The 13,879-nt window shown below is 43.5% G+C and overlaps 1 protein-coding gene across 2 annotated transcripts in view; it reads left to right on the forward strand.

Annotated features, from left to right (window-relative positions):
* C2cd3 (C2 domain containing 3 centriole elongation regulator) overlaps positions 1 to 13,879 on the forward strand; it is a 126,162-nt gene that overhangs the window by 65,896 nt on the left and 46,387 nt on the right. For both annotated transcript variants that reach the window (XM_036187331.1, XM_036187338.1), the window contains 7 exons: positions 2,027 to 2,207; positions 4,853 to 5,036; positions 6,131 to 6,303; positions 7,836 to 7,959; positions 10,947 to 11,215; positions 11,826 to 11,915; positions 12,810 to 13,412. In XM_036187331.1, the coding sequence (XP_036043224.1) occupies positions 2,027 to 2,207; positions 4,853 to 5,036; positions 6,131 to 6,303; positions 7,836 to 7,959; positions 10,947 to 11,215; positions 11,826 to 11,915; positions 12,810 to 13,412 (1,624 nt within the window). The remainder of the gene's footprint in view (positions 1 to 2,026; positions 2,208 to 4,852; positions 5,037 to 6,130; positions 6,304 to 7,835; positions 7,960 to 10,946; positions 11,216 to 11,825; positions 11,916 to 12,809; positions 13,413 to 13,879) is intronic.

Genomic DNA, 13,879 nt, shown 5'->3' on the forward strand with positions numbered 1-13,879 from the left:
CATGAACCTCTGTGTTTAGTGCCAGGACTGCATAAAACCAACTGTGGCAGCACACATCCATCATCCCAGCACTTGGAAGGTAGAGGCAGGAAACTGAAACACTCAAAGCTATCCTTGGCTATATAGTAAGTTCAAGGCCTACTTGGGCTACGTGAAAGTTTGTCTCAAAACACACAGACACACACACACACACACACACACACACACACACACACACACACACACTGAAGACTTTTGGAGCTGGAGAGATTGCTCAGTGGTTAAGAGCACTTGCTGCTCTTGCAGAAGTCCCAGGTTCAGTTCCCAGCATGCACATCAGACAGCTCATAACTCCCATAGCTCCACTTCTAAGGGATCCAACACCCTGCACACATGTGATGCACATACATATACTTAGATACACACACATATACATAAAATATAAACAAATAAATCATTAACAACTTACCTAGTATGTAAAAGGTTTTGATCCCAGTAACACAAAAAGAAGAATGTACTAAATTGTCTTATGATAAACAGACCCAAATATAGGACTGTAAAATCTTACAATGTGTGTTGACAAAGTTGGTGTGGTAAGTAACAATGAAATGCCTTGTTTTTCACTACTAACCAAGAAGTAATTTATTTTATACATTGCTGTACAACAGTTGAGAAGGTATACTGGCCTACCATGTTTAGTTTCATAGCTGCATACAGTGGGTTTTGACTTTTTTTTTTTTTTTTTTGCCAGAGCTGAGGACCGAACCCAGGGCCTTGTACTTGCTAGGCAAGCACTCTACCACTGAGCTAAATTCCCAACCCCGACATTTTTTTAATAGGTGGTAGAACAGAACCAAAGTCACTATTAATTGCCTGGAGTTATAAGTTGCTAATTGAAAATTGCATAAAAGACACAGATAAAGAGTAATCCTATAATATTCTCAACTCTTTTTAGGTGGTATATGGCCCTCAGCTTACAATATAGACTCATAAATCTATTAAATTCATATTGAAAGAACATGATTCTTAGGTTACATCCACCAAGGAAATCCTTGGGAGATTTGCCTGTGTGGTTGGATATCTACACATGTAACTGTTTGCCTCTTACACTGTCTTTCATCCAGTTCACCATCTGCAGGATCAATTGTTAAGTTGCTGTAGTGCCATAGGGCCAAATTTAACAGCTGTTACGACTCTTATGAGGGCTCCACTCTGCCTTTTGTTTTTCTTCCAGGGATTAAATTGTAAGCTTTCTATTTCCCAAAGGGAACTTTTGAACCAGTATTGCTTACATATGTTTTTGGATTTCAAAACAAATATTTAATGCAGTCTTCTCTAGGTTTATTAGATTCATAGTTAGGGTGTTATTTAAAGCCTATAGTCTTGCTCTTAGCTGAACCCTGAATTCATCCTCTGAACATTTCTGTTAACTGGTTGCTAGTGTCAGCTGAGGCTGTGTAAGGTAGAGCTAAAGAACACTGGCTGCAACGTCAGGCAGCTTTTGAGCCTGGACTGTAGTTAACAGTCATGCATGTTAACCACTGATACAAGGGAAATGTGGATACAGTACCTGCTCGTGGTAAACACTCAGTAAGCACACAAGGAGTGGCTATGAAGTAATGTGATACTCTCAGCAGCTGTGTGTTCACTCCCTCCCCAAGTCAGCATTACCCCAACTTGTCTAGAAGTAATAGTTAATGTCTGCTTGCTTCAAATATGTATTCTTTTTCCTATTAAGAAAGTAATGTCCTATTCTGCGTTCTAAGTGCTTTTATCAACAACAGATGTTGAACTTTATCACCTTCGTTTTTAGCATTTGTTGAAACTGAGACCATCTTCCTGTGTTCCATTCATACGCTGAATCATATTTGTGGACTTCCTGACACTGACTCAGTCTTATGGTCTAGGGTAAATCCTGCTTGTTCTGGTTACACTGAGCAGTCGTGAGAGTTATTCATAGATTTCTGCTAGGTTTCTTCATAGACAAGCAAGGGTATTCTAAACAGGTTCATCTTTAAAGCTCACCAATATCTATTTCATTTCACAGCCAGAAAGCCAAGGAAACCGATTGATGGAGCACCACTTTGAGTTCCATGTGGTGATGGTTAAAGGGCTTATGCCCCTCCAGGCAACAGTCTGGGGAGAAGCAGATTGTTATGTCCAGTACTACTTTCCATTCCAAGACTCTCAACCCAGTGTGCTCCAAGGACCTGACTTCCTTGAAAATGGTAGGCTGGGAGACCACATCTTCTACTCATGCATGGTTCTTTTATTGGACATACTTAGGAACTGTGTTTTTCCTGAGTGGATTTTGTCTTGTTTGTTGTTCCCAGTCTTACCTAGGGATAAGAGTTATGTGGACACGTAACATAAAAGATGGCCTAAATTTTCATTTTCCCTTTGAACTAACTACCTTTTTGGTATGATCATAGTATTCCTAATATGTTTTCATGTATACTAGTAACATGAAGCAACGCATTCATACACTGTACTTTTTCTTGGTGCACTTGGCTGTTTGTGTTGAATTAGAGTATATGCCAAGATTTCCCTAACCTCTGGTTTGGGAAGGTTTCGACAAGGTTTCTCAAGCAAAGTGTCTTCCAGGTGTCTTCTGACCATTGCTTCAGCACTTCAATTGTAGAAACAACGACTAACAAAACATGGATTCCTATAATCTTTTTATTTTGTTATAACTGAGATTTAAAGAATACTTATAAAAATAGTACAAAGAATTTCTGTGCCAGGCAGTGGTGATGCATGCCTTTAATCCCAGCACTCGGGAGGCAGAGGCGGGCAGATCTTTGTGAGTTCGAGGCCAACCTGGTCTACCAAGTGAGTTCCAGCAAAGCTACACAGAGAAACCCTGTCTCGAAAAACCAAAAAAAAAAAAAAAAAAAAAAATTTCTGTGTACCCTTTGCCTAAATCTAACAGTTAGTTATATATTAGTCCTTATTTACATACGTGTGTGTGTGTGTGTGTGTGTTTTACTGATATTAGTCATGCTTTGTTAAATCACTGAATACTTTAGAGAATTGAAGGTGCTGGACAATTGTGCCTGAGGAACAAGTGTCCACACAACTATCTCATATAGATCATAGTCTTAAATCTTAAATTTCTAGGTAGAGTCTATTCTGTTCTGCAAAAGAGAAAACAAAGTTCAGAAGCATTAAGCAACTTGCCTAGAGCCGCCTTATTAACAAGTGCAAATTTAGGATTCCAACCCTGGTCAAGCATGGTGACACACACCTGTTACTTCCAACACTTGGGAGGCTGAGTCAAGAGAATTGGGAGTTCAAGGCCAGCCTGGGATAGCTTATGAGATCCTAACCTCAAGAAAATAAAAGGCCTAGACATAGACCCAGAGCCAGAGTCTCTTTCACAATACGGCCCACCCTTTCCAGCTCCATCTTCTGATCATCTCCATGAACTAACACAAGAAGGCAGGGTTTTGCCTTGTTTGATCTTATCTGATAGGAAGCAATGTTCAGCATTCTGCATGTCTGGCTAGCAGGTTCAATATTACTTTAGACATCAAAGAAGGGACTTAAAGCCAGAATATATTACAAACTCTTTAAAATGTCTTTTTAAAAAACAGCTAGGGACGTAGCTCACTTGGTGGAATGCCTGCCTAGCATGCACCGAGCCCTGGGTTTGGTCCTCAGCACCACACCACATAAATCAGACATGGTGATGCTCACCTGTGATCTCAGCATTTGGAAGGTGGAAGCAGGGGGATCAGAAGATCAAAGTCATCCTTGGCTGCATAGCAAGCTTGAGGTTAGCCTGTGCTACTTGAGCCCCATTTCAAACAATGAAATAAAAGTGAGTAATGTTCCACTCCTTGGGGAATTGAAATAAGAGGATCCATGGCCAGTCTGGGCAACTTGGTGTGAAACTGTCTCAAAATAAAAAGTCTGTTGTTACAGCTCAGCAGTTGAACCAGACCTTGCATATATAAGGTCCTGGGTTTAACTCCTTATACCACCCAAAAATAAAAAATAAAAAGACCAAAAATGGGCTGAGAGCTGAATAGAAATGTCTTCAGAGATATACAAGTAACTAATAAGCACTTAGAAAAATACTATATTAGTTTGGTTTGGTGACATAGCATAATGTCTGAGGCTGTGACTTTCAGAAAATAAACAAGGTTAATTTAGCTCCATTTTGGAGGTGGCATGTCCTCCATTGCTTTGGCCTCTACTGAAGACCCACTTGGCTGTGTCAGAATGATGGATAAGCCAAATTAGAAGGTCAGAAGGGCCAAGCTCATGGGGTAGCATTACTTTGTACCAACTTATTCTTGGAACAACTAACTCAGTCCAAAAGACTGGCACTAACCCTTGAGAGGGGCGCCATCAATCGACTAAACACCCCCTCCAGACCCCACCTCCTGAACGTTCTACCACCTTACAACACAGCCACACTAGGGACCAAGGCTTCAGCACTTGAAGCTTTGGGGGACAAATTATAACCAGACACTTAGCATCATCAGTCTTTTAAAGAATGCAAATCAAAACCTTCATGAGAACTCTTACCCACAGAGACAGGTATAATTGTTTAAGAGACTAGTATGTGTTTGAAGGGACATGGAACTTGTATACTATCCACCAGAGAAGGGATCTGCTCAGTATTATCATGGTACTCACTGGACCCAAACCACAGAAATGTTAGGAGTAACTCACTTGGAAGATGTGGGATGTAGCAGCTCTGGGACCTACTATCTTTAATACCTTCAAGGTGTCCATGTTCTCATTTGTGTTCTCACAGAAATAGCATGAAGATAGGATTGATTGCTGTGTGTGTAAGTCAGTGTGCTGCAATACAGCATCTGTTTATGTGTTAGATATTCTCAACTGCTTTTCTTTCCCAAAGGAATTACTCTGAAGCCCTTTAGAACTTCAACCACACTGTGTGTTCCAGACCCCATCTTTAATAGCGAGCACCATCACTCTCTCCTGTTGCCAACTGAGGTTCCAGTGCAAAGGCTCCTGCTAAGTGCCTTCTCCTCCCAGGGCCTTGTGCCTGGAGGTGGAGTCCAGTTTGAAATCTGGTGCAGGTACAGTATGGACACCCCAGTCCCCTGCTTAGGTAGGAAGTGCCCGGTCATAACGATTCCTGTCCTTGGTCAGGTGGATCTACTGTAAGACGCTAAGCAGGACCCCTCCCTCCCTTGCTTTGTAGTCTTTATGTTTGACAGTAGCTTTTGTCTGGGGTTTACATGGTGGGCTCTTCTGAGCAGCCAGGTCTATACTTCCACCTGTGGAGGAGTAAAATCCTCGTCGTATCTGCTACTGTCCTTCAAGCAAAGCATTCACCGTTTCTGGTACTCTCTTACCACTTGGCTTCCTTCCTTCAGGTCTTCATTTTATGATGCTTAACTACTGTGACAGCCTCCCACCTGCTCTCCCCACTTCTAAACTAACTTCTTCCTACCATCAGAAAGTAGTCTTCACAAAACATGAATCCACTTAATGTTCTAGTCACTGGATGGTTCCCAGAAAGAACGCTGGCCTGATTGTAGATGTCCTCCCTGCCCCAGCACCTACACCTCCAGGAAAGCTACTAAAATGATAAAGAGAATACAAAGAAATGTAAAGGAAGAGAAATGGGATCACAAACAGCACTGTCACATGACAAAAATACTTTCTACAATCAGGTGGAAACCAAGCACAAAATGGATTTGTATACCCACCCAGCTCTGGTACACAGCTTACGATCTAGGAACAGATTAGTTTGACATGAAAAGAAAGCAGCGTGGGTACTAAGGGAGTCTCATCCTAGTGCAGATTAGAATGTCATAGGCCTAGAAACAAAGAAGAGCCGTGGAGAAGAGGGAGAGACTGCCCCACCCTGAACCACTTGTGCTGCTCTTGGGTGGACATTTTAAGGAAGGCCAAGGAACATGCAGGTCCTCAGACAGAAAGTTGTAGGAAACAGAGCTTTGTCACCCTGAGCTGAGGGTGTGCTGTATGAGGTTGTTTCCATGTAATAGGCAGCATATCCTGCCAGTCCAGCCACCACTGTATCTCACCAGTCAAAAACAGCTGGCTCCACAGATAACCCGCTACTGAAAACTGATCACTGGGGCAGATTGTGCTGTTCATTCACATAATTATTCCAGCTGGCATTTTGTGCTTTTGTGGTTTTCAGATACTATTATCCTAATGTAAGGGATCAGATGGTTGCCAAAGGAACCTTGCCATTATCAAGGATCTGTGCCATGGTAACCATGCAGCACCGTGAAGATATGGGAATGCAGAACTTTAATCTCCCATTAACTCCCAGACTTGAGAACAGCAGAGAATTGAAGAACCAGTCATCAGGTAACTGAAGACTTCTATGTCTTTCCTTTTCAAAGTCAGTGTATATAAATACCCTCTTTCTTGCTGAACTAGTTATTCTTTACTTGGGTATTTACCCTTTCAAGTCTCTTACAAGAACTATGAGTCCCACCCTCTCTTAGAAAGATGAATGTAGCCAGGGGCGGTGTACACGCCTGTAGTCCCAGCACTCGGGAGGCAGAGCCAGGACAGACTCCAAAACTACACAGAGAAACCCTGTCTCAAAAAAACAAAAAAGAGGGGGCTGGAGAGATAGCTCAGAGGTTAAGAGCACTGACTGCTCTTCCAGAGGTCCTGAGTTCAATTCCCAGCAACCACATGGTGGCTCACAACCATCTATAATGAGATCTGGCGCCCTCTTCTGTATACATAATAAATAAATAAATCTTAAAAAAAAAAAGAAAAGAAAAAGATTTGAATGTAGAACATATATTGCAAATTTTGTACCATTTTCGAAAACTCCCAGTTCCATGGACTCTGTATAAATGCTGCTTGTCTCACTTTATCTTGAACTCCTAAGCATTTAAAAATCTCTCATAGCATAAATGCTAAGTACTTTTTAGATACACTAGAAAATTATTATTCTAAGCCAACGTGAGCAGAGGTGGGCCTAATGAGATTAATTAGCTTGGATTGGAAATTAAGGGAGACGGTTAAAAAACTTTTTTTGATTCATGTGTGCATACACATGTGCAGAGAGCACACCTGCCATGGAACATATGTGAGAGCTACGATGATTTGATTTTATGTGTACGAGTATTTGCCTATCCATGTGTATGTGAACGGCATGCATGCAGTACCCTCAGAGGTCAGAAGAGGGCATCAGATCCTTTGAAACTACACATACAGGCAGTTTGTGGCCTCCAGGTGGGTCTGACTTGAACAAGGGTGCAAGTGCAACAGATGCTCTTACTGCTGAGCCATCTCTCCAGCTGCAAGAGAAGTTTAAATTAAATTACGGCTAGCCAGATGGCTCAGCACCAGCTGCCAGCTCTGATAACCTGAGTCAGTCCCCAGGACCTAATTGGTGGAAGGAGAAAAACCACTCCTACAAGTTGTCCTCTGACCCCCACCACAGATAGACAGACAGACAGATAGAAAGAACATGAAAGAGCTTAACAAAAATTTGGCACTTTAAATGGTTTCCAGAAAGGCAATCCAAACTGCAAAATGATCAGAATTTGCTTCCTAAGTCAAATTACTGTGATACTTTTTGAAAAGGTCTTATCTTGCCTTAGTTAAGATTGGGTTGTTCCTCCTGAGCCCCCATGACTAAACTTGTTGAGTTCTTCCTTAGAGCTGTCTCTGGACTGAGGCTGCAGTATGGAGGACTTTTAGAAAAGATGGCATGTGATTGATTACCTGAAGTACAATACCCAACATGGGCAGATCTCTCCACTCACTGTCATGGCTGCCATCCTCCTCCCTCCTCCCTGGCTAGGAGCTGACGGTTAGAACAACAGAGATCCTTCCAGCCAACCGGTAGTCTTTTTCTTCCTGTCCTCCTTCGTCAGGTTTTCTGGATGTGGGTTTGAGGTACCGGAGTAGCCCAAGAACAACAGAGGGAGTTCTTGCTGCCCGAGCTGTCTCCATCTCAGTCCAGATTATCAGAGCCTGTGGTCTGCAGGCAGCAGCCAAGTAAGTCCACCTTAGAGAAGTGCTTCTTAAACCTTCCTGTGGTGCAGTCTGCAGTGTGATGCTCCCGTGTGGGTGACTGACTGAGACCTTCCTGTGGTGCATCTGTGCAGTGTAATGCTCCCGTGTGGGTGACTGAGACCTTCCTGTGGTGCAGTCTGTGCAGTGTGATGCTCCCATGTGGGTGAAGGTCTTGTGAAAAATTTCCATTTCACTAACCATGACTTTCTGTTAAGAAAGCATTTCAGAATTTCAGGTAGTCACTTGCAGACTCCTGGTACTGTTATTGCAAATCCATTTATTCACTTTGCAACAACTTCGCGTTCTAGTCTCCTTAACCCCTCCCGCCATGATTATGCTCTACACCCTCAAGCCATGCCATGCACTTGCTGCTCGTCCTTTATAAACCCAAGATCATGTATGCCTGTCCCCGAGTATCATCTGTTTTGCCATCTCATAGCCCTGCATCTGTTCTCAGCATAATGACTGATGACCTGTTAAAACTATCCAACCGTGATCATGTGTGTTAAAAGAGAGCCACAGCCCTTGCAGTTTTATAAGGGCCACATCATTTGGCCTCCTGTTATCTTTGGAACCTCTGCTTCCTCTGAGGCTCCAGTCGCTGGACCATTTGTTGCTTCTAAACGCCTTAAGAACATTTCCCCTACTCATGACCATTGTCTTTCTATCTATTCTGCCTTGTCTCTCTCTATAAGGGAACAGCATGCCATCTCCTTCAGGTCTTTGCTGTTATTTCTCTTGGTCTTAAGTATTGTTCCTCTTGCCTGTTTAAACTCTGCTTTCCTAATGATTTTGTAGCATCTCCGCAGCCCTCCTTTACCGTTAGCACCTAGGTTGTAGCATACTGTTCTGTTTCTGCTAGGGCATGCATTTTCCCACACTAGACCATCAGTTCCTCTAGTTAAGGACAGTGTCTGAAATCCTCTCTGCACCCCCACAAGCCACATGGATGAGCTCTAGCAGCAGGGGGCACTGACAGAAGTCGATCAGGCTCCTGCCTCACTCAAACTAGCTCACTTGAAAATGACTTCCAGAGAAGGCCCATTCCTTAACTTCTTTGTGACTCTGTCAGGTTGTTCACCTTGAACTTTCCTGGTGTCTAAGTATGTAACTGGCTTACTGCCATGTGAGGGCTGATGCCGAAGCAGCTGAGAACGGTTCGGTCTAGTAAACCACTCCTTACTAAACTCTCCAAGCAGGCTTTTATAGTGAGCACCCAGCAACATCCTAGTGGTTATCAAAATACTTGCAGGGGACGGCGAAATGGCTCAGTGGTTTAAGGTACTTGTTGCCCAGCCTGATGATCTGAGTTCAGTCCCTGGGATGCACTGTATGGAAGGAGAAAACCGTCTCCTACAAGTTGTCCTCTGACGCCCCATGAGTGCACATACAAACTTAAATGGTGAAAATGGACTAAAAAGTATAAGTTCTCTCAGGGAATAGTTTAAAATTTTATTTTATCTGTGTGTGTGCCTTCAGTGTGTGTGTGTGTGTGTGTGTGTGTGTGTGTGTGTGTGTGTGTGTGTGTACCATGTGTATATAAGTACCCTTAACGTCTAGAAGAAAGCATCTGAACTAAAGTTATAGGCTGTTGTAGGCCACTCAGTGTGGGTGTCGGGAACAGAGCCAGGGTTCTCTATAAGAGAAACAAGTATAGTCAGGCAGTGGTGGTGCATGCCTTTAATCCGGGGGGGGGGGGGGGGGGGCCTGTGGGGGCAGAGACAGGCAGATCTCTGTGAGTTTGAGGCCAGCCTGGTCTACAGAACAAGCTCCAGGACAGGCATCAAAACTACACAGAGAAACCCTGTCTCGAAAAACGGGAGAGAGAGAGAGAGAGAGAGAGAGAGAGAGAGAGAGAGAGAGAGAGAAGCAAATACTCTGAATTCCTGAGCCTTCTCTGACCCCAAATACCTAAGCTGATAAAACTGGTAATATTCATCTGCCAATAGTGAATGGCACTACAGGCATTGTCTGTCTAAGAGCACAGTGATCAGTTTCGTTGAACAAGTTGGGTTTTCTGCTCATCACAGTTAGAAAGTAAGTACCATGGGGAAGCAGAGGCCATCTTAGCTGAGAAGGCACCACTAAGGATGCCTAGCATCCATCTGGGATTCGCTGATCCAGGAAAGAGCTCAAAAGAGCAAGACTTTGCTCTCTTGATTTTCTTGGTAAGTTTCTCTAGAAGGAGGGGAGGCAAGACTGGAGTCAAAGGTGAGCTTGTTACAGAGTGATCTTGCTTTGGTGTGTTCTTAGAGAAGGTTGTAAAGATCTGCTTTTTGTCTCACTCTGTGGTGGTGACAGAGTCACCTTGTCCCCAGACTCTCAGGGTGGCTTTTAATCAGGTTACTTCCTACATTAAAACTTTGAGGTAGCTACTGTCCATAGCAGTGGTCTAAGCAATTTTAACTGAGTATTTTAATTCGGAAGCTAGCATATTTTCAAATTAGTGTGTGCTTACTAATGTATACGTTATCTCCAGGTACTTTTTGTTTGTTTGTTTTTTCTAGACAGGGTTTCTCTGTAGCTTTGGAGCCTGTCCTGGACTAGGTCTGTAGACCAGGCTGGCCTCGAACTCACAGAGATCCACCTGCCTGTGCCTCCCGAGTGCTGGGATTAAAGGCATGCACCACCACCGCCCAGCTGGTATTTCTGTATTAATATGCTGAATACATTATTAAATATAGAATAGGGAAACTTTAGTATAGATGATAACAAGTTTTAGTATTTTCTTCCAACGTTCCAGTGGACCTCCGCAGAGCATACTCCTCTTCAGGACCACTCCCTGCAAATGTGCTGTCTTAGCTGGGTTACTAAGAAAACACGCTGTGGCACGGCCAAAGCCTAGCTAGAGAAGGGTTGACATGCATGCTCAGATCCTCTGACAGTAGTGGAGCTACTTCTTGGGCATGCAAGCTGATTTCTGACGATGTTGTGGTGCCCCCTTCTCCTTTCCTGTCTGTCCCCTACAGGGCTTTGGCTGAGCAGGAACCTGCTGTACAGTTTAGTGCCACCGTAGGAGTCAATACTTCTGTCACCACCCATCTCTCATTCCTGCCCAAGGGCGAACAACGCCGAACCCGCCCTGTGGCCTGTTCCTTCTGCCCCGAGTTCTCCCATCACATTGAGTTCCCCTGTAACCTGGTGACTCAGCACTGTAGTGGAGAAGCCTGTTTCCTGGCAGAGCTGTTGGAGTTTGCAGAAATTATTTTTGCCATCTATCATGAAAATACCAAGTCAGGTAAGCACCAAACGACCATCACCTTCAGAATCAAATGAGTCTCCTATAGATGGCATGTTCCTTCCTAGGAGATACCCTGAAAAATTGAAAAATGGGGCATAATCTTTTGTTGGTTTGTTTGTTGTTTGTTTTTTGAGACAGGATATCTCTGTATAACTGCCCTGGCTGTCCTGAAACTCACTCTGTAGCCCAGGCTGGCCTTGAACTCACACAGATCCACCTGCCTCTGCTTCCCGAGTGCTGGGATTAGTGTGTACCACCACCATCCAGCTTTATCTTTATGACTTCTAAAGCACATAACGAAAATAAGCTTGTGAAATGTGTATGGAAAAGTGTAGAAGGAAACAGCAATTATATTAACAAATTAACAATATAACAAAAATGTTAATGGGTGAATCTAAAGAATAGACATGTGCTCATTGAGTTTTGCACACCCTTCCCATATAACACATCTGAAGGACATTCAGATTCTGACTAGGATGTAAGCAAGATAATCCCTGATGTAACAGTTCAGCACTGATTCATGTGTAGAATGAAATGTTCCAGGAGTATACTGTAAACAGGCCTCAGTAGCCCACCAATAATTATCCACTTTTGCTTCACTTAACAGTCAGTGATATAGCCAGTCTCCACTCATGCAAAGATTATCTGCTTGGAGTAGTAAAGGTTCCAACCAAAGACCTGCTGATCAAGAGATCAGGTAAGGATCCTGAGTAATCATGTCTGATCCTGCCCTTGAGGAAATAATCCTGTCTCTATCTCCCATGCAAAATACACAAGGAAGCCTGCCCCCAAAGACATGCTGTGAACTCTCCCAGGTACCTCCCATTTCTCCCAGACATTGGAAGGCCTGTCCCACTCACTGCAGAGGTCAAACCCATGCTATCCAGGAAAGATGGCAGTGGTGATGAGAAGATAGACTGTGGTGACATGTTTCCTCAGGTTTGTTTAGCATCACAGTAAACCTTCAGCAGGATACGGGGGCATCATTTTCATTTAACATGAGGAGATGAGCTCCAACACAGCTGTTCAGTAGCAGAACTTGAAATCTAGCCCGGATTCACCCATTATTTTCACTCTCCTGTCCTCCACTCCAAATGGAATAAAGACAACTATAGACAGGCCTGGACGAACACACCCTGCTATTTCTTCAGGAACCCTGACCACTTGACTTGCTGTTCCATCCCTTCCTTTCACTCTCAATACCATGATGGCATCTCATCTTCCAGACACTTCCTCCACCACTGTGTCATTTAGCAATCATAACAACTTCAGTAAAGAAGATCAATGTGAATTTTCCTATGCGTACCATATAGAAATGAGAACTCTGAGAGATTAGTGGTTTATCCAGAATAAACCACTAGTTTGGGGTCTCAGCCGAAGAATGAACTCAGGTCTTCTGATTCCCAGCCTCATCCTTCCTATCTATTGCATTGCTTCTCAGTGGTCAAAGAAAGAGCAGCTCCCAGTTTAGTGTGGGCATGCTTTCTATTCAGCTTTGAGCCGGCTGGGCAATGGGGATCTGAGCTACAAAGAGGGAGTGTGTTTTCTCTTTGAAGACAATGATTGAAAATCTTTTCCTTTTTCCCATAAGGGATCACAGGATGGTATCCTGTCATTTTACCAGAAGACGAAGGCCTGTCTCGGGACCTTGAGTTTATGCAGAAGATTGTAGGAGGCCTGGAGCTTTCTGTTTCCTTCACCCACCCTGGAGATAGAGAGCGGGTGTTGGAGGCTGCTGAGCTCTTGGGCTGGACCTTTGACAGCAGCCTGAAGGATCTTGTCAAGATGGAAGAAGAGGTGCCAGCCACTGTCACTATCTCCACCCCAAGACTCTGGCTCCCTCTCCACTGTGTGCTGCTCGCAGGCCATAGGAACATTCATAAGAATACATATTGCTATCTTCGCTACAAGCTGTACAGTCAAGAAGCCTTTTGGACCCCTCTCAGGAAGCCTAAGGAATCAACAAACAAAAATCAGGTCCTGGTTACTTTCAAGGCATCCAAAAGAACAGAGGTCACTCGGAGCCAGTCACTGCTGTGGTACTTCAGAGAGGAGAAGTTGGAGATCCAGGTGTGGCGAGCTTATGGCAATGACAGCTTAGAGAGGCCACACCAGACTGACAGCTGGATTGGCTCAGCCTATGTAGACCTGTCTAGACTTGGGAAAAAATCACCAAGGACACTAACTGTCAGTGGTGAGTGAACATTCAGGTTTAACTCTTTGTTTGGCACCGTCTCTCAACAGAAATTCATCAGATTTGTATATGTAAGATGTACCTACATTTTCATAAGCACTCAGTTAACGTGTAGAATGAGGTTGAGCGAATTTCAGTGACTACCTTAACACATGTGTAAGAGCCTGTGTGATCATTGAGGTGATGGTTTAGTTACTACATTGAAAAGAATATCTGCCAAGGATAGTCTTTTCCCTGGATATTCCTGGGGATAGTCATCTTCTCTGGTGAGCACATCTTGGGACTGTAAAGCAAATCTGTGTGCCACTAAACTGGTTCATAAAGCAAAAATGAAAAGTTAATTTTACAAATGGAATGCAGTGTGTACTTTTATTTCAAACATTCATTGGTGCTTATTTTATGTATTTGGCCCTGGGAACTGAAACATGAGTAAGAATTAGTTCCCCGCCTAATTGTGTTTATATTCT

The sequence above is a fragment of the Onychomys torridus genome, chromosome 1 (assembly GCF_903995425.1).
Source record: "Onychomys torridus chromosome 1, mOncTor1.1, whole genome shotgun sequence".
NCBI lineage: Eukaryota > Metazoa > Chordata > Mammalia > Rodentia > Cricetidae > Onychomys > Onychomys torridus.